The sequence below is a fragment of the Opisthocomus hoazin genome, chromosome 5 (assembly GCF_030867145.1).
Source record: "Opisthocomus hoazin isolate bOpiHoa1 chromosome 5, bOpiHoa1.hap1, whole genome shotgun sequence".
NCBI lineage: Eukaryota > Metazoa > Chordata > Aves > Opisthocomiformes > Opisthocomidae > Opisthocomus > Opisthocomus hoazin.
Genome location: NC_134418.1, coordinates 16,897,637 through 16,920,234, shown reverse-complemented (window position 1 = coordinate 16,920,234; position 22,598 = coordinate 16,897,637). Strand labels below are relative to the sequence as shown.

Here is a 22,598-nt window from a genome sequence, read left to right as displayed (position 1 = left end):
GTTAAAGATGCGTTTCCATTTATGGGAAGATGCAGCTGAGAGCCTAAATGCTGTGAAAGGAAACACTGTTGAGCTCATTTCTAAATTTTCAGACATGCATACCAAAATAACCATTTACCAAGTAGAAAATGAAAATAGGAGTAAGGTTAGGTATAAGCATTGGTGTAAAACTTCGGATTCCTTTTTGTTCTTGGGGTAGGTCAAACTCGCATACCTAGTTTAATGGTGCTGTATATTCATCCAAGTGATAAGAGACATGCTCTGCTCAGAAGAAAGAAAATGTAAACCCTGAGAATGGGTTAGAGGAATGTGGTCTTCAGGACAGCAGATCCAAAACTTGAACCAGTTTTTCTGTACTGTGAGGTTTCTCTGAAGTGCCTGAAAAACTGTGCCGCTTCACTCAGTCACCCAGACAGACAGTACTTAAAATTGAAAATGTGCAGATTGAACTAGCTGTGATAATCTTCTTCCAAGAAAAATGTTTAACAAAAATCCATTTGTTGTGTAAATCATGTTGGATCTGACACACACTGAGGAATAATGCTGTGTAGCGCTTGGTAGAGAGTTTTTTCTTTTTCCCCCACTACACAGTAATCTCTCTTTTTATATATATATACAGGCATATATACATATAGCTCAACGTACTTAAAAGGAAGTTGTTTAAAAGACAAATGTGTGTCCTGTCATGAGTATGAACAGCAGACACAATAGTTTAGTAGTCCAAGATTCCTTGGAATGTAAACTTATCATTGCCGTTTGAGTGGGTAGGATCTAGCTCTTCATTTGACGCTGCTTTAAAATTGAACGATGTGCAACTGAACAGTGGTAGCTGTGGAAGAGTAGTTGCTAAAATGTATGGATTTAAGAAATGAGCTACAAATTCTATAAAATTGTATGCAGAATAGAGTGGTTTTATTGGCTCGTAGGTTTATGTTCTTACTGTAGCTGAAAGGAGCCCTTCTTGGTTTTAGCAGCTTTTTTTAATTAAAATATTAGAGTGCCTTGATGAATCAGACTTCAAGGGTTTTGTAGAACGTTCAATGGAGCAGCCTCTTTATGGTTCTCATTATGCATCTGTATGAAATGGCTTTAAAAGTTACGGATTTTTTTCAAAAGTAGAGAGCACTCATCAGCTCCCATAATTCATAATTATTTTTAACTTTTTTGTGATATGGAAGGCTAAGGCTCTAGTGTTAGAGTACAGTAGAGTCTATAACAACTGGACAGTTTCCTTATGTGCGCTGTGTCAGCCACAGGTCTCGCTAGTACAATTATGCAAACTTCAGTTCTCTGTAAGCGTAATGTTACAGCGTAGTTTTCATCACATTTTACTTCATCCCATGATCCAGCACCTAGGGTTGTGATGGATAAAATCCTGATGCATTCAAATGCTAGAACTATATTTGAAATGTCAAAGTTATAATATATTTCAAAGATGATAGCCCTGTGATCACCTGTGTTTTAGCCATAAAATGATTCTCAGTTACTGTGTGCTTTAGAAATCCATATTCTTTTTTTTTTTTTTTTTTTTTTTTTTGTTCGAGTGTTGTTAAAAAGAAGATTGGATGCCTCTTATTTCCAACAACGAAAATAGGTTTTATGTCGTTTCAGTACTCTGGAATCCTTTCAGAGAGGTGAAGTAGAGTGTACTATGATACTTCGCTCTTGCTTAGCTTTTCTGATTATTTTTGTAATTATTTTTTTAATAGATTTGCTGCAGAGGAGTATTGCTGTAGAAAGAGAAACTTTTCATGTAAGTTTTTGGCATTTAAATTTACTCTGTAAGTCTGTGCTGCCTTTTTTTTTTTATTACTTTCCTTTTCTTCTATTTACATATTCTCTAAAGGAAGATACTATTTTTGCGTATTCAGAGCCTATGTATAATGAGACTATGCAGCTGGGTAGGTTGATGTCTAATCATTCTTTCAAATTTGCCAGTAAATAAAGCTTCTTGTATTGTTGTTCCACAGTCTGTGACTGTTTCAAGACTATTGTTAATTGGCAGAAAAGAGAACCTTTATTATCCTCCTGGAGAGCAGAGGACAAAACCAGGGATTATTCTTGGGGCTTTGGATCAGTACTGGAAACCTGTTATTTTAATGCAGTCTAGTGCGATTTCACAAGAACTTGGAGCTTGTAAGTGTAAAAGGGATGACTGGGAAAGTTGCAAATGTGAAGTATTTCTCATGGAGCAGGAACAAGACATTTAACACCAATGACAAGCAAAAAATGTGTTTGTGGTTTCTTAAACTTGAGTAGTAAATGTATTGCTACATTGTAATGCGGGTTGGCCGCATTTCTGGTGCTAGTGAGACATTGCTTCTGTTTCTGCATGTAGGAGAGTGTCCTTTCAAATCCAAAAATATTTTTTTGTGAATTGCCATAATAAACTGCTTTTAAAGTACATAGTAGGGTGCTTAATTAAAACTGGGACTTTTTTAATTTAAAATACCAATTAGAAATTCTGAAAATACTATGTCAGAAGTTCTGTCATGGTACTATCCTATAGTAGTAACATTACTTGAACTCGAGGAATAAATTGCTTTTGTAATACTACTGCTTTCCATTTCAGTGCATGTTGTACTTGAAAGTAGCAAGTAGGAGAAACTTTCTACCTTCTGTATCTATAAACTTTCTGGAAAAAAGAGGGTTTGGAGTTATCTTTCTTTGTGTTTTACGTGTAGTTGGAAAACATGGATACCCAGGTAACTGAAGAACACAGATCAAGAGGAATACAATGTAAATCTTCAGGAACAATGGATAAAGAAAAGTGTAAGTGATGCAGAACTTCGCAAATTTGCTTTCACGAATCTTTTCTGCTGCAAAACAAAGTTATATTGTGAGTGTGCCATAAAATGATATTTTGGAGGAAAGAATGGAATATGGGGAATTCCAAACGCCCAAAGCAATTGTTCCTCCCAAAACAACTTTTAATACTACACTTAATATATTTGTTTAAAATATGGTCACAAATTTAATACTGCTTGGAGGAGTATTATAATAACTTTTCTGATGATAAGTGAACAATTTTGTAAAAACCCTAAAGCATTAGGTTAATAAATAATGTCATTTTGACAGTTTTTAGTCTGCTTCTAGGAATTTTGATTTGATGAAGTGAGTAATTAGAAGCCATGCTGTATTCATTAGTGTCCCACATGGCATTAACTGCTTTATCTGTCTTTGAGTGAGTTGAAGGTAAGGTTGGTGTTTTGTTTTTTGGTGTGGTACCTGCCAAATTTCAATTTTGATCTTATCTTTGACAAACAAACCCCACTCGTAACGTACATGAAACACGGAATTCTTTTTTTTGTCTTCCCTTTTTGAAAAGTGGTTAGCATAACTTTCGGTCCATATTTTTGTAAATGATGCTGCTTTTCAGAATCTTTTGAATGGCACTAATGATGAGCTGATACAAAAGTGGCATCAAAGTCTGACAAAGGCAGAAGGCACTTTTTTAATACTTGAACTGTTGTTTGGTTTTGCAGGCAGCCAGCTGATTGCTCAGGATGTGAGAAAAGATGATGAACAAAGTCAGTGTTGCAGAACAAAAGCTGATAACGTCAAGGTATTGTCAAGAACATTTTTTTTAATGTTCCGCAGTTGTAAAGTAAAGACGACAGAACTCTTAAGTGTTTATTTCTGTATCAGTTTGGTTTTGGAGGTATTTTCATTATTAACTTCAAACTTCTTTTTTACACTGTCTTGAATACAAAATAACTGACAATAGAATGATACTCAGTTTTCAAGAGGGAGACAATTAGTGGGGGGGACAGAGGAGGGAAGGCAGGGGTCTGTTGTTGTGCACAGCACATGAATCCCTTTGAAGTGTGGTGGAACAGTTTGCACAATAGTCAGGAGCTCGGGATTGCATGGAGCATTGCTGGACCCCAGCTGTCCAGTCAGTTAAGCACCTTCATGGTCATACTGATCTGAGATCTGCAAGAGGGTATTGGACTTCGTGCAAGTTCTAGGCTTGCACTGATCCCTTCTAAGTCAAAACAGGAATTCAAGACAAAATAGATGTTCCTTTTAAGAGTACATGCAGAATATTTGGGACTATCTGACCCGTTGATGTAAGAAGCTTTATCAAAATCCAAGTTTTAAGAGACATTACAAAACCTTGATGAAGAAAATAACTACTTGTGTATTGGAGTGTGTGGTTTTTTTAGTATAAGTAACTGAAAAAAATCTGTAGTAAGACGCTCTTTTCTTTGTTGTTTCAAAATAATGTAGGAAGTTATTTCAGGTGATACAGCAGAAGTGTCCAAAGAAATTGATGTAAAGCATACACCTCCTAAAAGTACTATGGAAGAAAAAGGTAATGAAACGGCCTATTCTGGGCAATTTTCTGAACCCATACTGAATGCTAATTTCTTTTTGTATGGTTCTGAGAGAAAATAGAAACTTGATCCCAGGTTGATCCCAGCAAATACTTGCTATGTGCTCTAGTTACTGTCTGTTCACTTACTGCTGTTAAATAATGCATTAAGCCTAGTTCCTTGAAAAGTGAGAGCAGATTTGATGTTTCTGCTGTTGTGTTGCCCATCCACTCCATGATTGCTTCAATACGTATCTTGCGTATGAAAGCTAACTGCAGATAAGCAGGGGGATAGGGAAATAGCACGATCAGTGTATGTGACAAGATGAACTTCTCCTAACTCTGACCATAAATAAGATGTTTCCTTCCATTAAAAAAAGCATGACGCCATCAAAATCAGTCCTGCGTGTTTCTGTAGAGAAACCAACCAGGAAAGAGTGCTCAAGTTGCACCACCATAGTTGACTTACTAGTTGCACTAAAATAAATAATAAAATATAGCGTGTCCACAGTGTTAATATTGGCTTTGATGTAATTTCAGCCTGTGTTTGTGTGGGCAGTGGGAGTATATTCCCTAATGTTAGTTTGATCTATTAATAGTTTTGTCTCTACAATGAACATGTTGACAAGTCTGAAACTGTTTTGCGATGAGTTTGTATCCTTAGCTTCCTGTTTCATGGAATGTGGGAGAAAATTGAGTAGTGGCTTGGATTAGTCTTACCATTTTACAATCAGTCACACTATTGAGCTTTTGGTTTTATCTTAAGTTAGAAGACCATCTAACTCGTCTAGTGTTAGGGAAGTATTCTGGCAGACCAATATATTGTTGCTACAATAGTGTTGTAGCAAACAGTGTTAATTTCTGGTGGGAATTTTTAGGGAATTTTGGGCTACAGAATGAAATAATGCTTTTAGGGCAGAGGTTGTGGCTTGTACCTTGTTTTTTGTCTAATAAAACAAAGGTGTACAGTTTCTCTCTTTTTGGTTTTTTTTTTTTGTATGTGTGTCAAGATGAATTTATGAACGAACAGGAAATGTCTGAAAAGAAGCATGGTCTAGAATCAAATGAAAATTCTCCAGAGGTGAGTGGTCTTACTCATGTTAACTAACTGAGATATTGCAGGTTCACACTGAAAATAAGTACTTTGTAGCAATATTAATGCTTTGACATCACAAACACAGAAATAGCTCTTTGACTTCACCAATACAGAAATAGCTCTGAAAATTTATGTTTGGTATTGTAAAGTACCACAGACTCATGTAGTTCTGTGCCAGAAAGTATACACTCATAGACTGTAAGACATCAGCAGCTGATTACTGAAGTAGAAGGAACTCCCTTCCTATATTTAATAGTACTTATAAATTGCATAGAAGGCAATTCTACAGGGTTGTATGGTATAGCAAACATGTTTTCTGAACATCTTGTGAAATGTAGACAGTTTAGTCACTAGCAAATATGACTAGGCTTTACAAAAATATTATCACCCAACAATTTTAAAACTGTTTGTTATCTCTTAGGCACATGCTTGTGATATTGTACGGTGTCTGAACCCTAGAGCTGAGAATTGTTGCTGGCCCTTAGAAGTGGACATGGTTCTCATAAAGACGTTGGCTTTTGTTATTTGCTTTTTTTGCCTCTTAATTTGTAAGTGGAGGAAAAATTAAAGAATAAATTGTTAGATTTGTTCACTCGCAAGGCTTGAGTCGCTGAGATCCATTGCGAAGGGAAACACGGCTAGACTTCAGTAAATGCTGAATGAGGCACTTAACCTTCTTTGCTTGTAAATAGGAGAAAGTCTGTTACCGGGGATTTTGTGGTCTGCCATTGGGGATCTTTGTGGTCTGAACATCTGACCGTGCTCATTACGTTGTCTTTCAAAGCTTAAACTCCGAAGTAAGGAGCCTTTTTTACTGTAGGCCCAGTTTGTATGGAGAACGTCACCAATCTGTGTGTTGGGATAGCTAGTATGTGGACTGTTCAGTAGCACTTGCTCAACTGTTACAAGGTGTAGCCTGTGCTATATGGCAATGGGAAAAGGAGCTCACAAGATGCAAAGTTGGGAGTTCTCCTAAGACTGAAAAGATGTGGTGGTAAGCCGGCAGCATCTCTGAGACCAAGGGATAGAGCTGTTGGGGGCGAGGGGGCGGAAGGCACTGTGTGTTCAGGCATGCTTTGTGCCTGAGGCCAGCCACAGAGGATTTTGTACAACTGGGAGCTGTCTTGTTTCTTTTTAGCTATATCAGTGGATTTAATAACAAGCAGTGTCTCTTCCTATGAATCCTGCCTCATCTATGTTTTTAAACTGACAAGCACTGCTTCTGCCACTATCGTATTATGAAGATGGCAGCAATCTTTGTATTATATTACTCAAATGCTTAATGTCAATGACAGTAACTAAAATATTTTTGTCCTTTACTTCTAATAGGAAAATCAACCTGTAATAGTGAAACGGAAAAGGGGAAGGCCTCGTAAATACCCTCTTGAAGCTGTACAGCCTGGTGGTAAGTAGTTCGTAATACCTGTGTGGAAAACCAAGGACAATAGTGACATTCAAGTTCTGAATTCATATTTCTTCCCTCAGGTGGGGAGTCAAAAGCTGATATGAGCACTGGGAATGTAAGTGCCTTTATTTTGTTTGGGTGCATTTAAACACAGTAATTCAAGAGCCATTTATCCGTTTAACAGTTGACGGTATTTCAGAAACATCTTACGGATAACTTGATAATGGAGTTCAGTCTAAGTAAACAAAAGCTGTAATAGTATCTCCTAATATAACTGAACTTTGTAAGCAAAATACACTATGAAGTAGGAACATAGCAAATAACCTCACAGGCTCAAACTTAGTACAACATACTTAATACAAATCTGTGTTACGCTGGCTAGCAATATACTTGTGTGCAGGGTTAAATTCTGGCTGTGTGCAACACATGTCTCTTAATTTGTGCTGAGAGTAATTTTGACCTGAAGATCAAGGGTGACTTTGTTTCAAAAACTTGACTTTTTTTCTTCTCTACTGAACCTATCATAATAATAGCTCATAGTAACTCTTAATATCTGTAAAATAAAGTATTCTGTAATGCACTGGTATATTACAGTGTTTATAGTTCATTCAAAAGATAGAGATATGCTGGTTAGTAACTGAAGAGCTCATGAAACATACCTCTGTCTTTTAAAGCTCAACAATATCTTATTTTCTTAACCCCCATGAAGTACATTCACTGCTAAGAACATATTCTGTTGGGAGTGTTTCTGCAATACAGTCAGATTACAGCACAGGGTTGTCATGCATCAGGCGCATTTGTGGATTACAGTTACTTGGATTTGCTCTGATGGAAGGCTCCTCTCTTGAGAATTTCTGTATGTCAGAATCAACGTTATTGCATAGAAAAGAGGTGATTTTAAAAATCAAGGTGTGTTGGAACTCATGTTTTCTGCCTGCTTGTCTGGTGAGGCAACACCTGGCATGGGCGTCAAAAGTCTGGGGAATTTACCTAGGCTATGGATAGCAGGGGTTCTCGTTCTTGCTCGTTCTGTCCCCACAGCATTTCAGGCAGCCCTTTGAGTCCTGTCACTGCTACAGGTCTGGTGGAGTTTTGTTTCGGAATTCCTAATCTTTGCTAACTGATGTGTTTTTTTTTTCCCCAATATTAATTTAATGAAATGTGTGGTTTGGGGTGCTTGGTTTTTTTGTTTTTGTTTTTTTTTTTGGGGAGAGGGCATTTATTTGGTTGTTTTGGTGGTTTAGTTGTTTTTTGCAAATAAGAATTAAAACTAATTTTAAAATCACCCTCAGAAACAGATATAGTTGGGCACCCTCAGACTGGAATAGAATCATCTTGTTCTAGTTCAACTGTTTTAAAGGTCTTGTACCTGTTAGTGATGACTGATTGGCGTGTCAGTCAGTTACAGACTGGCTCCAGGAGGAGCAGTATCTGCCCTCCACCTGAGATAATGGTTCTGTAAGGTGAGATATTATACTTGCATGACAGTTTCCCCTAGGCTGCTTTGACAACATGTTGCTGCTTCAAAGGAAGCATAGACATCCTAGTGTAGTCATTCAGTGATGAAAGCAACTGGATTTTTTAGACAGTCATCATATGAGATTGTACATAGCTCTTTCTGCATTCTGAGTGAATACAAAATTCTGGTGACTTATAATTCTGCAAATCTGTATATATGATTACATAAAGTGACTGTACTAAACTTTTTGTATTGTTGATAATTGAGTTTTCAGAAATGTGTTTGACTGAAACTGCTCTTAACTTTGTGTCTTTCATTGCAGTGACTTTAGTGTCAGTTAGGTTACTGAAACTGCTATGATTTCTTTTGTTTATGGGCTGATTGGACTCATTTCAAATTTTTATCATAAATGGAAAAATGCATGCTGCTGTTAAGAAGCTCAGTACAAACTTTCTGTATGCTCATTAGAATGTTCATGTTTTCTAGATTTGCAGATATGTTCTACTACGAATGGGAGCAAGTTTCTGTGTTTATGTAATACAATCCTGGATTTTTCTGATTTTCTTTAGATTAAAAAACCCACTTTTTTTTTTTTATTTCAGCTGCAGTTTCCTGTCTTCGAGAGCAGAGGAAAACCGCCTCAAACAGGTAAGCAAATGATATCTGCTTTAACAAATGAAACAAAAGATGGGAGAAATAGAAGAGGGTTTTCAAGAAAATCACACAGGTCATTCCTAAACATCATCTCTGACAGTCAGTATCATCAACGTGTGAAAACATTTGAGTAAACGGAACACTGAAGACTTGTCCCTAATTTCTACGGAGTTTTTAATTTAAAAAAGAGCAGCGTGATATGAAGCTATTTAAAAGATGCAGCAGCACTGCATTGCAGAATATACCAAATAATTTGTTTGTGTGGACAGGCACATGGCAGAGCTACAGAGGCAGGTAGGTACCCCATCAAACTGGTTCTTAGTGACTGTTTTCCATTTCTGTGTATTTTCTTCCATACAGCAACTATCAATCACACTTATTACATTAACAGTTTTAAAATTTTAAATTTTGTGCAATTAATTGGATTACCTGTGGATATGTGTCTAAAGAGCTTAGTGGTAGCTTGAGGGGGTATTTCTTTCACCTTTCACAACTGCTGGAAGATCTTTAGAAGGTGATGGCTTAACTTTACTCAGAAATTTATTTTTAGTGCTTCAAATTGAAGTCAAATAAAGTGAGATACTTTTTCCTGTTCAAATATCTGTGATTTGTAGGAGGTCAAACTTTGGTGAATTTTAGATGGTGTAGTTAACTTTTTGCATGTATGGAGTCTGAAGTGCTCTGGTTGTTGGTTTAAATGTGTCTTTTTAATTACGGCCATTCATAAAATAGACTTTAGAATCCATTCAGGAAGCAGACAAACCTGAAAGGCAGGTTAAAAAATGGTCTGTAAACAAATACAAACATTCATGTAACCAATCAGAGAAAACAAGTCTTCAGCACAAATCTTCTGGAGTTTCCAAAAGTTTAGGTTCCTACAGAGATATTAATCTGGCTGCACTGCACATATGGACTATTCCAGATTTTCTCCGCATTTGTTAAAATGTCAGCTGTAATCCATATGCTTCAGACGTGTCTCTGGAGAGTTAGCGGGTTGCGTGGTACTTGGTTTCCATCAGCTGCAGAGACAACACACAGGAATGCACGAAAGGTGTAAATGTGCGTTCTGGGTTGCTTTGTATTCAAAAGGACAGACACCTGACTGTGTACTTAAAGCTTAATTTAGTGTGTTACATGCCATTTTGTTTTCCAGGTAAAAGGCTGTTTATACACTCTTCTTAGTATCGCTGTGACATCAAGTGGGTGAAATAGCCTGTTAAACTTTTCAACGTTTGTTAGAATTCGTGTGAGAAAAGGGGTTGAAATTCCCTGGCAGTGAATAGAAAAGAAAGTGGAATCCCTCTGTGCAGTTCTGTTGTGGTAATTTCTGGGTGTTCTGCACAAGGGCTTGCCGCAGGGACACATTCGCGTGTAGGGTGGGAAGCAGAGAGTTGTTTTTCAGTTACTACAACTCATGCAGTTAAGAGGCGTCTGGTTTCTGAAGGCAGCATCCTCCCATAACACTGACACTGAACTTGAAACTAGAATTATTTTGCACTAATCAGTCATTGCTGCTGTAAAGTTAGTAAGATTTTTAAATACTACAGCTTACAGAATCACAGAATGGTAGGGGTTGGAAGGGACCTCTGTGGGTCATCTAATCCAACCCCCCTGCCGAAGCAGGGTCACCTACAGCAAACTGCAGAGGACCTTGTCCAGGCGGGTCTTGAATATCTCCAGAGAAGGAGACTTCACAACCTCCCTGGGCAGCCTGTTCCAGGGCTCCTTCACCCTCAGAGGGAAGAAGTTCTTCCTCATGTTCAGACAGAACTTCCTGTGCCTCAGTTTGTGCCCATTGTCCCTTGTCTTGTCGCTGGGCACTACTGAAAAGAGTTTGGCCCCATCCTCCTGACACCCACCCTTCAGATATTTGTAAGCATTTATAAGGTCCCCTTTCAGCCTTCTCTTCTTCAGGCTAAACCAGCTCAGTTCCCTCAGCCTCTCCTCATAGGGGAGATGCTCCAGTCCCCTCATCATCCTCGTAGCCCTCTGCTGGACTCTCTCCAGTAGCTCTTCATCTTTCTTGAACTGGGGAGCCCAGAACTGAACAGAGTAATCCAGATGAGGACTCACTAGGGCAGTGTAGCGGGGAAGGAGAACCTCCCTCGACCTGCTGGCCATACTCTTCCTAATGCACCCCAGGATCCCATTGGCTTTCTTGGCAGCCAGGGCACACTGCTGGCTCATGGTTAACCTGTCGTCCACCAGGACACCCAGGTCCCTCTCGGCAGAGCTGCTCTCCAGCAGGTTCGCCCCAAGCCTGTGCTGATGCATGGGGTTGTTCCTCCCCAGGTGCAGGACTCTGCATTTGCCTTTGTTGAACCTCATCAGGTTCCTCTCTGCCCAACTTTCCAGCCTGTCCAGGTCACGCTGAATGGCAGCACAGCCTTCTGGTGTGCCTACCACACCTCCCAGTTTGGTGTCATCAGCAAACTTGCTGAGGGTACATTCTAACTCTTCATCCAGGTCATTGATTATTGTTTTTATCATTGTCTAGAGGCAAAAGTACTACATTTTCACATCCGAAAGATAGGGTTGTGTCTGTTAAGAAAGACATGTCTAGTACTTACATTGAATATTCTTCAGTCAAAAGTAATTGTGCTACAAATTTGCCAAAATGTACCAGAACTTTGATGTTTCCGTTTTCTGAACAGAACTAATGAATGTTGGTTTATATGTTAGACTTATTTTGTGTGAAATACTTAATACAGTTGACAGTCCTTTATTGCATTTCTTTATTGAGCCGTTAAACATCTTTGCATTTTATTTCATTTGCTTTTGCGTAAAAGTTTTTCTCCGTAACCTTAACAAAGGAACTCAGAAAAACTTGTGTGTGAATTTTAGAATATGTTTCTGCTCTTCGAGGTCTATTTTTGTTCTGTTGCATTGACATCCTTCTGTTTGTTCTGTCAGTCTGATTGGTGATGGGTTTAGAGTTTGTATCGTCTTTGTGTAGCTTTCAGAAAATGAAAATAGGCAGCAGTTTTATGGCAGAGAGAAAATGTATAAAAACTTGCGGATTTTTTAGGTTGCTTCTCCCCTAATATTGCTAAGGATTTTTATCCTTGCAGTGTTGCAGATAATTCCATTTGACAAAGCTCAAAATCTTTGCAAAATAATCTCATTCTTACTGAGTTAGTCAGGGTAGAAGTGGTAAGCACCTACCACGGAGAGAGGCCAGGTTGAGACATGGGTTGTAAGGTTATAAATGTATTTTAACATGCACAGGCCAGTCTGTAAAAAATGCTGAACTGGAAGTAAGAAGTGTTTCAACAGTGAAAGTCGTGTAATTTGAATCCCAGGTATTAGACAGGTTTAAAATGCCGTCTTTTTGAGCTACAACCGTCTTGGTGCTTCACTATGGGTATAGTTAAGCACTAGAACAGATTGCCTGGAGGGACTGTGTTGTTAGACTTTCAAAATTGGATTGAACAAGATCTTCAGCAGTGTGATCGAATCAATTAATTTAGCCATGCTTTCAACAGGAGGTTGGACTAGATGACCTGCAGAGACCCTTTCTAAGCTAAATTTTTCTGTGATTCTGTAATTGGTTGACAGTAGTTTATAAGTGGCAAGTAACTTTGCTTTTCCATTAAAACAAAACAGCATATGCAACAAAGCAATAAATAATGTCAGTCATATAAAGACTACTTTAAAAAAAAAAGAAAATCATTGCCCCAGTCTCTTTATGTAACAAAATACAACAAAGCCATATTCTAAATTACAAATTTTAAATGTTTTCTGAGCTTCTGTGATGTTTATGCAAAGTTGACAGAGTTTGGAAGAACTCCTTTTTAAACCGATTGGCAAAAGATTTGAAGTTCATGATTAAGTTTTTGTTCTTTCTTTTTAGGTACAGACATATCTAATAAGACAGAAACAACAAATGTAAGTGCATCCATTTTAATTTGTAAATTTATAAGCAGTATGTAATGAAAAATGTCTGTCTTCTATTTAAATTAAATTGTTCTTGCCTCGCTTGCTTCCATTTTATTTTTTCAGGAAGATGAAGCTGAGAAAGCAGAAATGATTGTGCGTAAAAGGGGAAGAAAGCCCAGGCGTTCTCTGGTTCAGTCAGAGGAAACTGGTAAAAACACGGAACTGTGCTGCTCCTAACAGAATGAGAAGATGTTACTGTGCCTTTCTGTTTACTAATAGCAACAAGATAAGCTTTATTCAGTTTTGCTTTCTTGAGGAAAAATCATTGAGTTACAGCTAGTGTAAATATTATGTAAATATGTGTAAATTGCTGTAATCTCATGTCAGAATTGCTACATCCCAGATGCTTCTATAAAGCCTCATGAATTTTCTATGAATTCTGGCTATGAGCTGCATAAGTAAACTATGGTGAATGTGTTACCAAGATTAAGTCAAACAAGTGTGAATTAAAAATGTTGAAGCATAAAGGAAATGGAAAATTACTTAGTTAAAATGGGATTTGTGAATAGAATGCCTTTTCTAAACTAAGTGTCCATATCCTTTTGGAGGGCTTTTGGAAAGTTATAGCACATGTGTAAAATTTTACATGGACAGAAACACTGGAGCCGGAAATAAAACGTCGGAAATTAACGTCTTCTGAAGATGAACTAAAAGAGCAGGAGGAAGGTGAGGAAGAGGATGGTGAGGAAGATGATGAAGCACATTCTGGGGCCACAACTAGATCAGCCACAAGATTAGAGGCTCAAAGGTAACTGTGTGTAAAGACATAAACAGCAGGCTTTTTTTCCACAGTGTTCTCAGCTGTGGGGTTTGTTTGGAGATTTTTTTGCTTTTTTCTTTTTTGTTTTTGGTTTGTTTTTTTTTTTGTTTTTTTTTTTTTTTTTTGCAATTGATGAGAGCTTCCCAAATAATTTTGGCTCTAATTCTAGTACCGCTGTTCTAGGGATAAAGAGACAGAAGGGAAGGTGGGGAAACCATTAGGGTCTCAAAAGATAGACTTGAATATGTCAGGAGGTAAGAATTGATGGTGTTGTCAGTCTTCATCCTAGCGATGTCTCAGAAATTGAGTGTAAGGGCACTTAGTTCTCGTAGGTAAAAAGGGATCTCTGACTTGACCGTGCAACTCACCGTTTGATATTTGGAGTTGGAACAATGTGAAAATATAGTTATCCATGTCCATTTCTTTTTCCAAGTATTGTCCAAGTTAAAGACGTGAATCTGCAGTACTGGAAGATCTAATTTCTAATATGGTGATTTGTGAACTCAGAGAGCAATCTAACTGCAAAAGACTAGTGTGGTAGCAAGAGTTTTGTTTTGAAGAAGCCATTCTGCATCTCCTTTAGCACAGGTCTGCCTTTTTCTAGGCAAAATGAATTATAGCAAAGTTCATACTCTGGACTTTGTTGTGGAAAAAGAGAAAGATGCCAGCTTTGGGAAGTTTTAATTTATGTTGCTGCCTTCCAGAACAGAATTGGAGTCTAAGCTGTGTTTTTATGTTCTTGGTGAGATTTCTGTAAGTTCACCAGATTTACTTCATTCCTAAGGATATTGTATTAGATGTTAGCGCTTGGGACTCATTGGAAGCACTGTTCACAGTACGCTCTTGAATTCATCATTTCAGAGATGAATCAGAAAGTAGTTATGTAGTCTTCATTTAAATAAAAACTGTGAAGGTTTACTGCTACTGCTTAGAAAAGAACAGTTTTGTTTTGGTAAAGGCAAAGGGACTTCCTTTAGTCTCACATAATTGTTAATTCTAAAATTGTGATAAAAGTTCAAATATTGGTATTTTCTTTCTGATTGCTTGTGGAAACATCTGCTCTTTTATTTATAGATTTGTTTGTTTGTTTTGTGTCTCAGATTTCCAATGCTATCTTTCTAGCTCTGACTGTAACAAAGCATCTCTAGCTTAAGGTGCTGCAAACAGTCTGCGTTTTGTAAGTAGCATTTGGGAATAATTCTGTGGAAGGGGCTGCTTCTTCATCTTCAGCATTGCTGGATTATCAGTTTTTCTAACTTAAGTGACCTGTTTTCCAGAGATGAAGTTCATCGCCAGTAACCCGTTTTTCATGTTTCTGGGCTGGTGGATACTGAAGCTAACACGAGTTCTTTCTTTACACTGGATAGGCAAACTCACTTTTCTGCAGCCTGTTCGCCTTTGCTTCTTTGGGTTTTTTTCTGCTGGTACTACAAGCTATTTTTTCAAACATGGACATTTATGTACCAGGTCTATTGCAAATTTGGAATTAGGATTTTTATTTAGTTAAATACTAAATATTGTCAATAAAGCAGCCTTTTGATTCTATGTTTGATATGAAAATACTCGGCTCGGCATTGCAGTTTGTGTCTCAAAGTTTTGGGTGTTTTTTTCACTGTTTCTTTTGGTAGCTTTGATTTACATGTTGCAAATACTGTGCGGTCTTAACTTTCTGCACTTGGAATGCAAGAAGAAAGTGACTTGGTAGAATTGTTTTGTTACATATACATTCATCATTCTTTTGTGTTACAGAAAGCAGCCCAGTAAGCCAACCACACGTGCAACTTCTAAAGGCAGCAGTCCAAGTTCAGTTTCTCCTAGAAATCGACAGAACCTAGCAGCAAAAAAAAGATCTCCAAGTGATGTAAAAATTAATAAATCTCCTCCATTGACACAGTAAGTATTAAAGTTGAATCCACTTCTGTTACTTGTTTTGGAAGCTACTACATTGATCCTTTCCGTATACATAATACACTGCTTCAAAATCCGTACAGCAGTCTAGCTTTGCTCTGTTCTGTTCTCTTGTGATATATAAAAGCTTTTAAAGGCTTTTCTTCTGTTTATGTTTTTTCTTTTTCCTCCTTTTGGAAGACTAGAATTTTTTTTCTTTATGTCCTCAGAAACCTCTTGGGAGAATCTGAAAATGCTGTTATGTGGTATTTTAACTTGAGCTGTGATTCTTTCCTGAATGGGGGAAGAGCAGCTGTAGTTCAGGTTAAAGCAACATATGATGACATGATTCTAATGCTTCAGAGATCTTGCTAAGATCAGCTGATAAAAGAGGAGAAACTCTGAGAGTCCTTGGTATCAGGTTCTGAAAACTTTCCTTTTCCCTCCTTCCCTGGTACACTTTGATTAGTGTGGTGGTGGTTTTTTTTTTTAAAGTTGAGATCACAGTGTGAAATCCCAAAGGAGTAACAAATGTGATGCACAGTTACTATTCACCGTGTGGTTTACCTGTAAAATGGGTTATATGCCAAATACAGTTGGTTGTCATGCGCTCAGAAATGTGACAGTGTCTTCATGCTGAGCCTGAGGAACATGTGTGTCATGCACTGATTGGCTGTCACAGTTTCCCTCGTGTTAATTACTTTGCAGGGTTATAAATGACCGGGAGTTTAAGCCACAGTTCTAACTTGTTGCAGCTGAAATGTGGTGGGCTTATCTCTGTCTAAGCATCCAAGTGTAAGGTTACCTGATGTCTTCCCTTCACTCTCTCTTGTATATGTGAGACTTAAGCCACTATTGCTATTGTTCTGTCTTTGTGAGACAGGGTACAAAATGGTGCAGTTCTTTATATTCTGTTACAACCCACAAGACTTTCTGAAACAGAAGAGGACGGAGGAGAGCTCTAGCCCCAAGTTCTGTATCTGGAGCACTCTCCAACATACAGAATTAGTATGCTGTATCCTACTAAGATGTGATATAAGTGTGCAAGATCTCCCTATGGTCTATGCTGGTATATAATGTTTCAGTAGTAAGCTTTTAAATAATTTATCCTGGTAATTCATCAGAGATGGACAATTAAGTTCCATCCTCTAAATAGGATTGTGCCTGACCACTCTTTTTGTTGTACCGGTCCTACCATTGTTAAAATAATTATTAATAATGCTTTTCAGGTTAAAGTTGCTTTCTACCAAGCGTAAAAGGGAAGACAGCCCAACAGTGGTACGGAGAAAAGGCCAGCAGAAAACAGAGGAGACGCCAGTAAAGAAAGCAAAACGATAATCTTTACCAGCTAGTACTGTTCGTGGAAGAGTCAAAAGAAAAAAAACATCTGTGCTTCTATTTTTTTTAAAGCAAAGGGATTTGCACGTGCTTGTTTCAGAGCTCTAAGTTAATCAATGCAGTACTTTTAAGTTACATTTTAAACAGCTTTATAAACTATTGTTTATACAGAATATTATGTACATTTATTTCAGATGAAAAATAAGTTTACTTTGTATCTGAATGAAAAACAAAGTAGTTATATATTTTATCACTGACTTGGAAAGTTGGGGTTTCCCAATGTGACATGCTAATGCAGATGCTTCCAACCCATGAGGCACCCCTGGGCCTACTAATACACGTTGTATATAAACTTGTAAAAATAGGTTGTATTTTACTCTGTGTATGAATCTAATCAACGATGGACATTTTATTTATTATATGGAAAGCATTGGTCTGTAAACTTTAGTATATACCTTAGGTTTTTTTAATTACATATTTTACATTCTATGCAGATGTCAGTAGGAGACTTCCCCTCTGCTCCCCCAGGGCTGTCTAAAACCTGAAGTTCTCTAAAATATGCTCAGACAGTTGGTAAAGTATTTTTGCTCGCATGCATGAAAGTAGTTTAGCATAGTGAAAGGGACTTGGCTCCTTTCTGTCCACATTTGTGACAAAGTATAAAATTCAAAATGTAATCTTGCTAGATTATATTTTCACTTGTGAATTTACTACCAACCTCAAGAAATAAACAGTGCTAGGTTAGACTTATTCACAGTCAGCCAACACTACCCTGAAATGAAACAGTTTTATTTTGCAACTAAACACCTGTTCTTTCAGTATTTGTCTTTTTCAACAGAGGGACCCATTGAAATCAAATGTCACTTCTCCTAACTATAGAGCTTCAGCATTTTATGTTACATTTTATACACAGGTATTAAAAATAGAACCTGGTATTATTGCCAGAATCTTTTTTTAATGTATATTAACTCTGGTAAGAGCAAATGTTCAAGTGAAGTTGTATATAAAGTTAAACTTTTCTTATGATCAAATGTGTCTCTTGTTATGATGTGATGAGTTGCCAAACAATCTGAGATTATTTTAAGTGTTCTGTTGATATTCTGGTTTATAATTAAAAAGTATTCGGGGAGGGTGGAATTTTACCTTTTTTTCTTTTTTTCTCTTTTTCTTTTGTGAGGTTTTTTTGAACTTGTTATAAGGCAGATGTTTCTGTCAGATGTTCTGCTTGGTTTCTTACTGAGATTTTTATATAAAAATTATAAAATGTTTGCCAAAAATCTGAGTTGCTATATTTTATTATCCTTTAATTATATTGCTGTGGAACTTGTTTTTACAAATGTATTGGTGTGGAGCTGTATCTACAAACTTTACGTGATTAGTGTCTCTAAATGTTTACAGGTGCTTATATTTTAGGTATGTGAACAGTAGGGAAAAGACCTAACCCTTTACCTGACTTAGTACACCATAAAAGCAGGTGCATGCATAATTTTTTTCCCCTAAGCAAATTTGACTCTCAAAAAAAGGAAACCTCTTTGCTCTGAAAATTGACTGCTTTTGATTTCTACCTTAACTCTCCGTACTAACACATACCTTGGTAACATACTCCTGATATACATCTATATATAACTAATGTTCATGCACTTCTTCATATGCAGTTGGAGGGGAGGTTGCATCTCTCCCTCTTTTTTTTTTTTCCTCTTTTTTTCTACTTTTCTTCCTGCAGCAGCCATAGACCAAAATTGTAGATTTCTTCTCAGCCTCGAACAGTGGAACTGTTTATTTTTCAACTGGTGCTTTCTAGACTTTTGGCACAGTTGAGTCCTTCCCTGCATCTGCTCCGGTTTTGTTTCCTACCCCTGAATTCAGCAGTGAGGTTCCTAAGGAAGCCTCCCACTGCACTGTACGTTATTATCGTTTCTTCTTCACTCTCTCTCTGCTGGCGTTACCTCTTCTGGCCTCAGTAGAGCTTATATTTGCCTATTTCAAGGGCACATCTCTTCCAATGCATTATAATGGTTGATAAAGCTCTTACTAGTGTTGGATCCTCTTGACTGTCTGTTGTCTAATGATCTCAGTAGAGAAATACAACCCTGAAGATCAATGACAGTCTCTCAGAGCTGACCTCCAAGGAGGTCTTCTGCTGTCCTTCCCCTGAGCGATGGATAACATTTAGGAATAACGTTTAGAAAAAAATCTCTTGTCTATGGAATGTATCTTTGATCATTCATTAAATTATTCCATAATGTTGAAGGCATTAAAGGAATTCTCTTTCAGCAAGAGAGCCACTTTTACTTGAGGTAAGAAGTGCCAACTCCACAAACGTTTAATTGCATGCGCTTTGTTTGTTGCCTGATGTACGAGAACACCGGCTTCTCCTCCATTGTCCACAAAATAGACCTTTCTGCCAGGCCACGTCACTGTCAGTCCGGGTCTGGATTTTTTTTTTCTTCATTTAGAGCTCTCAAGTGCCAGTCATCTAAATTACTCGTGCACTTTACAGGTACAGTAGTGGTCTGCTGTACTTCAGCATAACATGGGCGTTGAATGTTTACTGTTCCGTGGTCTGTCATACACTCTCTTGTCTCCTGAGCCCTTCCTCAGCAGAGGGAAAGGGGGGGGACAGCTTTCCCCTGGCTGCAGCAGGAGGCACATCCCTCTTATCCAGATGTAGTCTGGCTTGAACCTTGACATATGTATAATGCAACTGTAATTTCCTGCACCGTGCAAATTTGTAGAGAGTTCAGGCAAAAAATACTGTTCTGGGCTGTGATGGAACAGAATGTCCTGAAGGTGTTTCATGGAGAGATTTGCTCGAGGCAGTTTGTTGCCACCTTTAGTGCAAGAGCATGGCTACTCTGCAACCCAAATAAATCTCTAAACCACTTGGCTTTTTTTTGTATTATAGTGGCTGTTTTTTCTTCCAGTTCCTTCTCTTGGAACTGCTTTGTAACTCTAAATATTAAAATATTGAGTGAGCCGGAGAGATCCTGATGGAAGATGGATTTAAGTCCCCCTGCTCAGTTTGAGTCCTGCTTGCCATAGCTCAGCTGCCCGTGTTAACCAGCTGACTGTTGGCTAGTTGTTAGTATCTCTTCCCTATTTTACAGTATGTTTTACTGAAAGGTTATTTGCATCTCTTTACTGTCTTCAACCTAAATACTATGGGGTTACCTACTATGTTGATTTTAAGTCACACAAACGGATTTTGTTTGGTTGGGTTTTTTGTGGTGGTGGTTTTTTTAAACCAACTACAGGGTCGTAAGTAGAAGTTCATTTGCGGTTTTCATTTTTTGATGGGGTCTGGCAAGCTTGTAACTCTTGCAACGGGTGACACTTCCCACCAGAACCTGATCCAAAGTCAGTAGGTGCACTCGGCAGCTGGGTCAAAGTTTTTGTTGATGCTGGCAGATCTCTGAATGTCTCAATTTTCTGTTCCAACAGCTTCTCTGGTAACATATCTGCTTCTCCGTTGGTCTGGGGTTTTTCTGAGTCTGTGACATCCATCCCAAATACACACGTCCACTGTTTCACCTCTCTTAGCCTATGTTCTGAGAGCATCCTCTGTACAGAACAGCCTCTGGCCATGATCCTGCAGAGGCTGCACACTGTCCTGAGCTGCCTCCATCTGTTCAGAAACTCGGTAAAAATTTGTCCTGTAAAACCTGGCAACCAAGAGCAGCAAGTGCCCCTGGTCACAGCGACTATCAACAGGCGGCCACTATGATGCAAGTGCAACACAAGCTTAGGTGTCAGTGCTGGAAGTGGTTCAAGTCTGATACCTGTATCAAGTCCTGCACTGAGATCAGTTCTTTTGCCACCACAGACTTTGTCACTCCTTTCTTTTGGAAGAGGTAGTGGGACCTCTGTGATGCTGAGAGTCATTGGTCTGAAGACAACCGCTGCCCTGAAGCTGGGGTACACAGAGTAACTTGTCTGTGCCCTTCCAAAGCGGCGTTTGATTTCCTTGGCGCTGTACCTGTTTATATTGTAAAGAGTGAATTTAACTGGTAGGGTTTTGTTCTCTTCGCATTACAGTCATTCCATGTGACATGTTTTTAGTTTTAAGATTTAATGTGAACATCTTGACAAAGGTGACTGCACATTCGTATAGCATACACTTGCTCCAAGCTCTTGGTAATGTAGGTATTCTCAACATTGCCCGCTCAGTCATTTCATACAGCCGCTCTACCAGCTCAGAAGACTCTTATCTCCACAACTTGAGCAGCCCTCCATCTACTGCATTTGCTTGTAGCTTCAGTTCAGAGGAAATTGCCCGTGTCAGCCCTCTGCAGTTTTTGGCACCTTCTTAAAGATACTCTGCTCGCTTCTTCCAGTAGATTCCTTGTCCCAACTATGTACGTCACACTCCATTACTTCCACCAGCTTCTCAAAAATCCTGGGCCTGTTTCAAGTAGGCTGTTTTTTTCTACTAAAACATGAAAGTTTAAACACCAAGGAAATTCTGTCTACGTTCTAGTCTTTGTTTCCAGATTCTGATGTTCCACCAAAATTCCTTGAAAGGCAATTTCTGATTTAAACACCCTTCCTCTTTCAAATCTCAGATTTTTAGATCTTATCCTTGCTGTCTTTGTGAATAAAGTCTAAAAAAACCAAAAAAATAATAAAAACAAATGTCTCTCTGGGAGTTCCTAGATGGCTGTATTTAAAGCTAGGAACATAACACTCTTGCCAAACAACCGGGGAAGAAAAATATGGTTTGAAATGGCCGTAACTTAGTAGGGCAGGAATAGACTTTTGGCACTGACAGTGCAATTAATTAGCCTAGGGTGGGGTTTCATGGTCAGGCTGAGACTGCAAGGCACCTTTCGCCTTCCCTCTCCTTCTCCTCCTGTGGCCAGAGCCTTCCTCCATGCCAGTGCTGAGTTGTACCGGCACAGGCTGCTGGACCAGGAAGCCTGAAGTTTCCTTTACTGCAGGTTAGTTTTTAACACAGTCAGTTGACTAAACCAGCTGATGGGGCTGTGCAAATGCTGCTGCCTGCACAAAGAAGATGGCCCTGTGGCAGAGAGGGGGTGTGGAATCACCCTTCCATTGTACCATGGATTTGGCACACTTAGGTTGATCATCCAGGTGTGCCATTAGCTCTCACGTGCCTTTATGGTACCTCTGCATCAAGTAATTGTTGTATAAATGGACACTGAGTGAATTTGTGGGTCTTGTCTTCTCTGAGTGACAAAACAAGGAGGCTTTTCGCAAGAAGCATGGATTATCCAACTAGTCACGGATCCTTGCTGTCTGCCATGTACCCAGAAGAGATCATGCAGTTCTTGAAAGCTGAAGCCAGACAAATTTAGACTAGCTATAATGAGAGATTGGAACTGTGCTCAAAGACTAAGCTGGATCTAATGTTGAAACACCTGAATTTAAGCCAGCTGGGTCCTGAAGAAGTTAGGAATCCAAATGACTCCTGTATCAGAAATCCAAATCAAAAAATTCCTGTTATCAGGAGACTTAGCTCCTCAGATGGGATCCGCGAAGCTGAGCAAGCTGCCCTGGAAGCTGACAGCGCTGGCCTGTAGGAAACATCCAGGATTAGCTCCTCAAGGACAAGCATATAGTGCTGGAATATGATATCTACCCTCTGCTTAGGTTTCGTCCAGGATAGACCTTTGTTGGCCTTTCTTTCAAAGACATGAAGAAAGAAGGCTTTGCTTATGCTGTTGTTAGAGCATGGGGGGACTTGAACCCACACCTGTCGGGAGGGCAAGGCTATAATGTGTC

At 38.6% G+C, this 22,598-nt stretch overlaps 1 protein-coding gene across 2 annotated transcripts in view; it reads left to right on the top strand.

Moving 5' to 3' along the window:
* BOD1L1 (biorientation of chromosomes in cell division 1 like 1) overlaps positions 1–18,133 on the top strand; it is a 38,308-nt gene extending 20,175 nt beyond the window's left edge. Inside the window, exons 13-25 of one of the 2 annotated variants that reach the window (XM_075420545.1) lie at positions 1,710–1,753; positions 2,685–2,772; positions 3,486–3,565; positions 4,234–4,318; positions 5,329–5,399; positions 6,744–6,819; positions 6,900–6,934; positions 8,881–8,926; positions 12,786–12,820; positions 12,935–13,019; positions 13,466–13,619; positions 15,381–15,524; positions 16,748–18,133. In XM_075420545.1, the coding sequence (XP_075276660.1) occupies positions 1,710–1,753; positions 2,685–2,772; positions 3,486–3,565; positions 4,234–4,318; positions 5,329–5,399; positions 6,744–6,819; positions 6,900–6,934; positions 8,881–8,926; positions 12,786–12,820; positions 12,935–13,019; positions 13,466–13,619; positions 15,381–15,524; positions 16,748–16,856 (1,052 nt within the window). In that variant the 3' untranslated portion in view covers positions 16,857–18,133. Of the gene's footprint in view, positions 1–1,709; positions 1,754–2,684; positions 2,773–3,485; positions 3,566–4,233; positions 4,319–5,328; positions 5,400–6,743; positions 6,820–6,899; positions 6,935–8,880; positions 8,927–12,785; positions 12,821–12,934; positions 13,020–13,419; positions 13,620–15,380; positions 15,525–16,747 lie in introns of those variants that run through there. The other variant, XM_075420546.1, reaches the window with a different exon arrangement.
* The last annotated feature ends 4,465 nt before the right edge of the window (positions 18,134–22,598 follow it).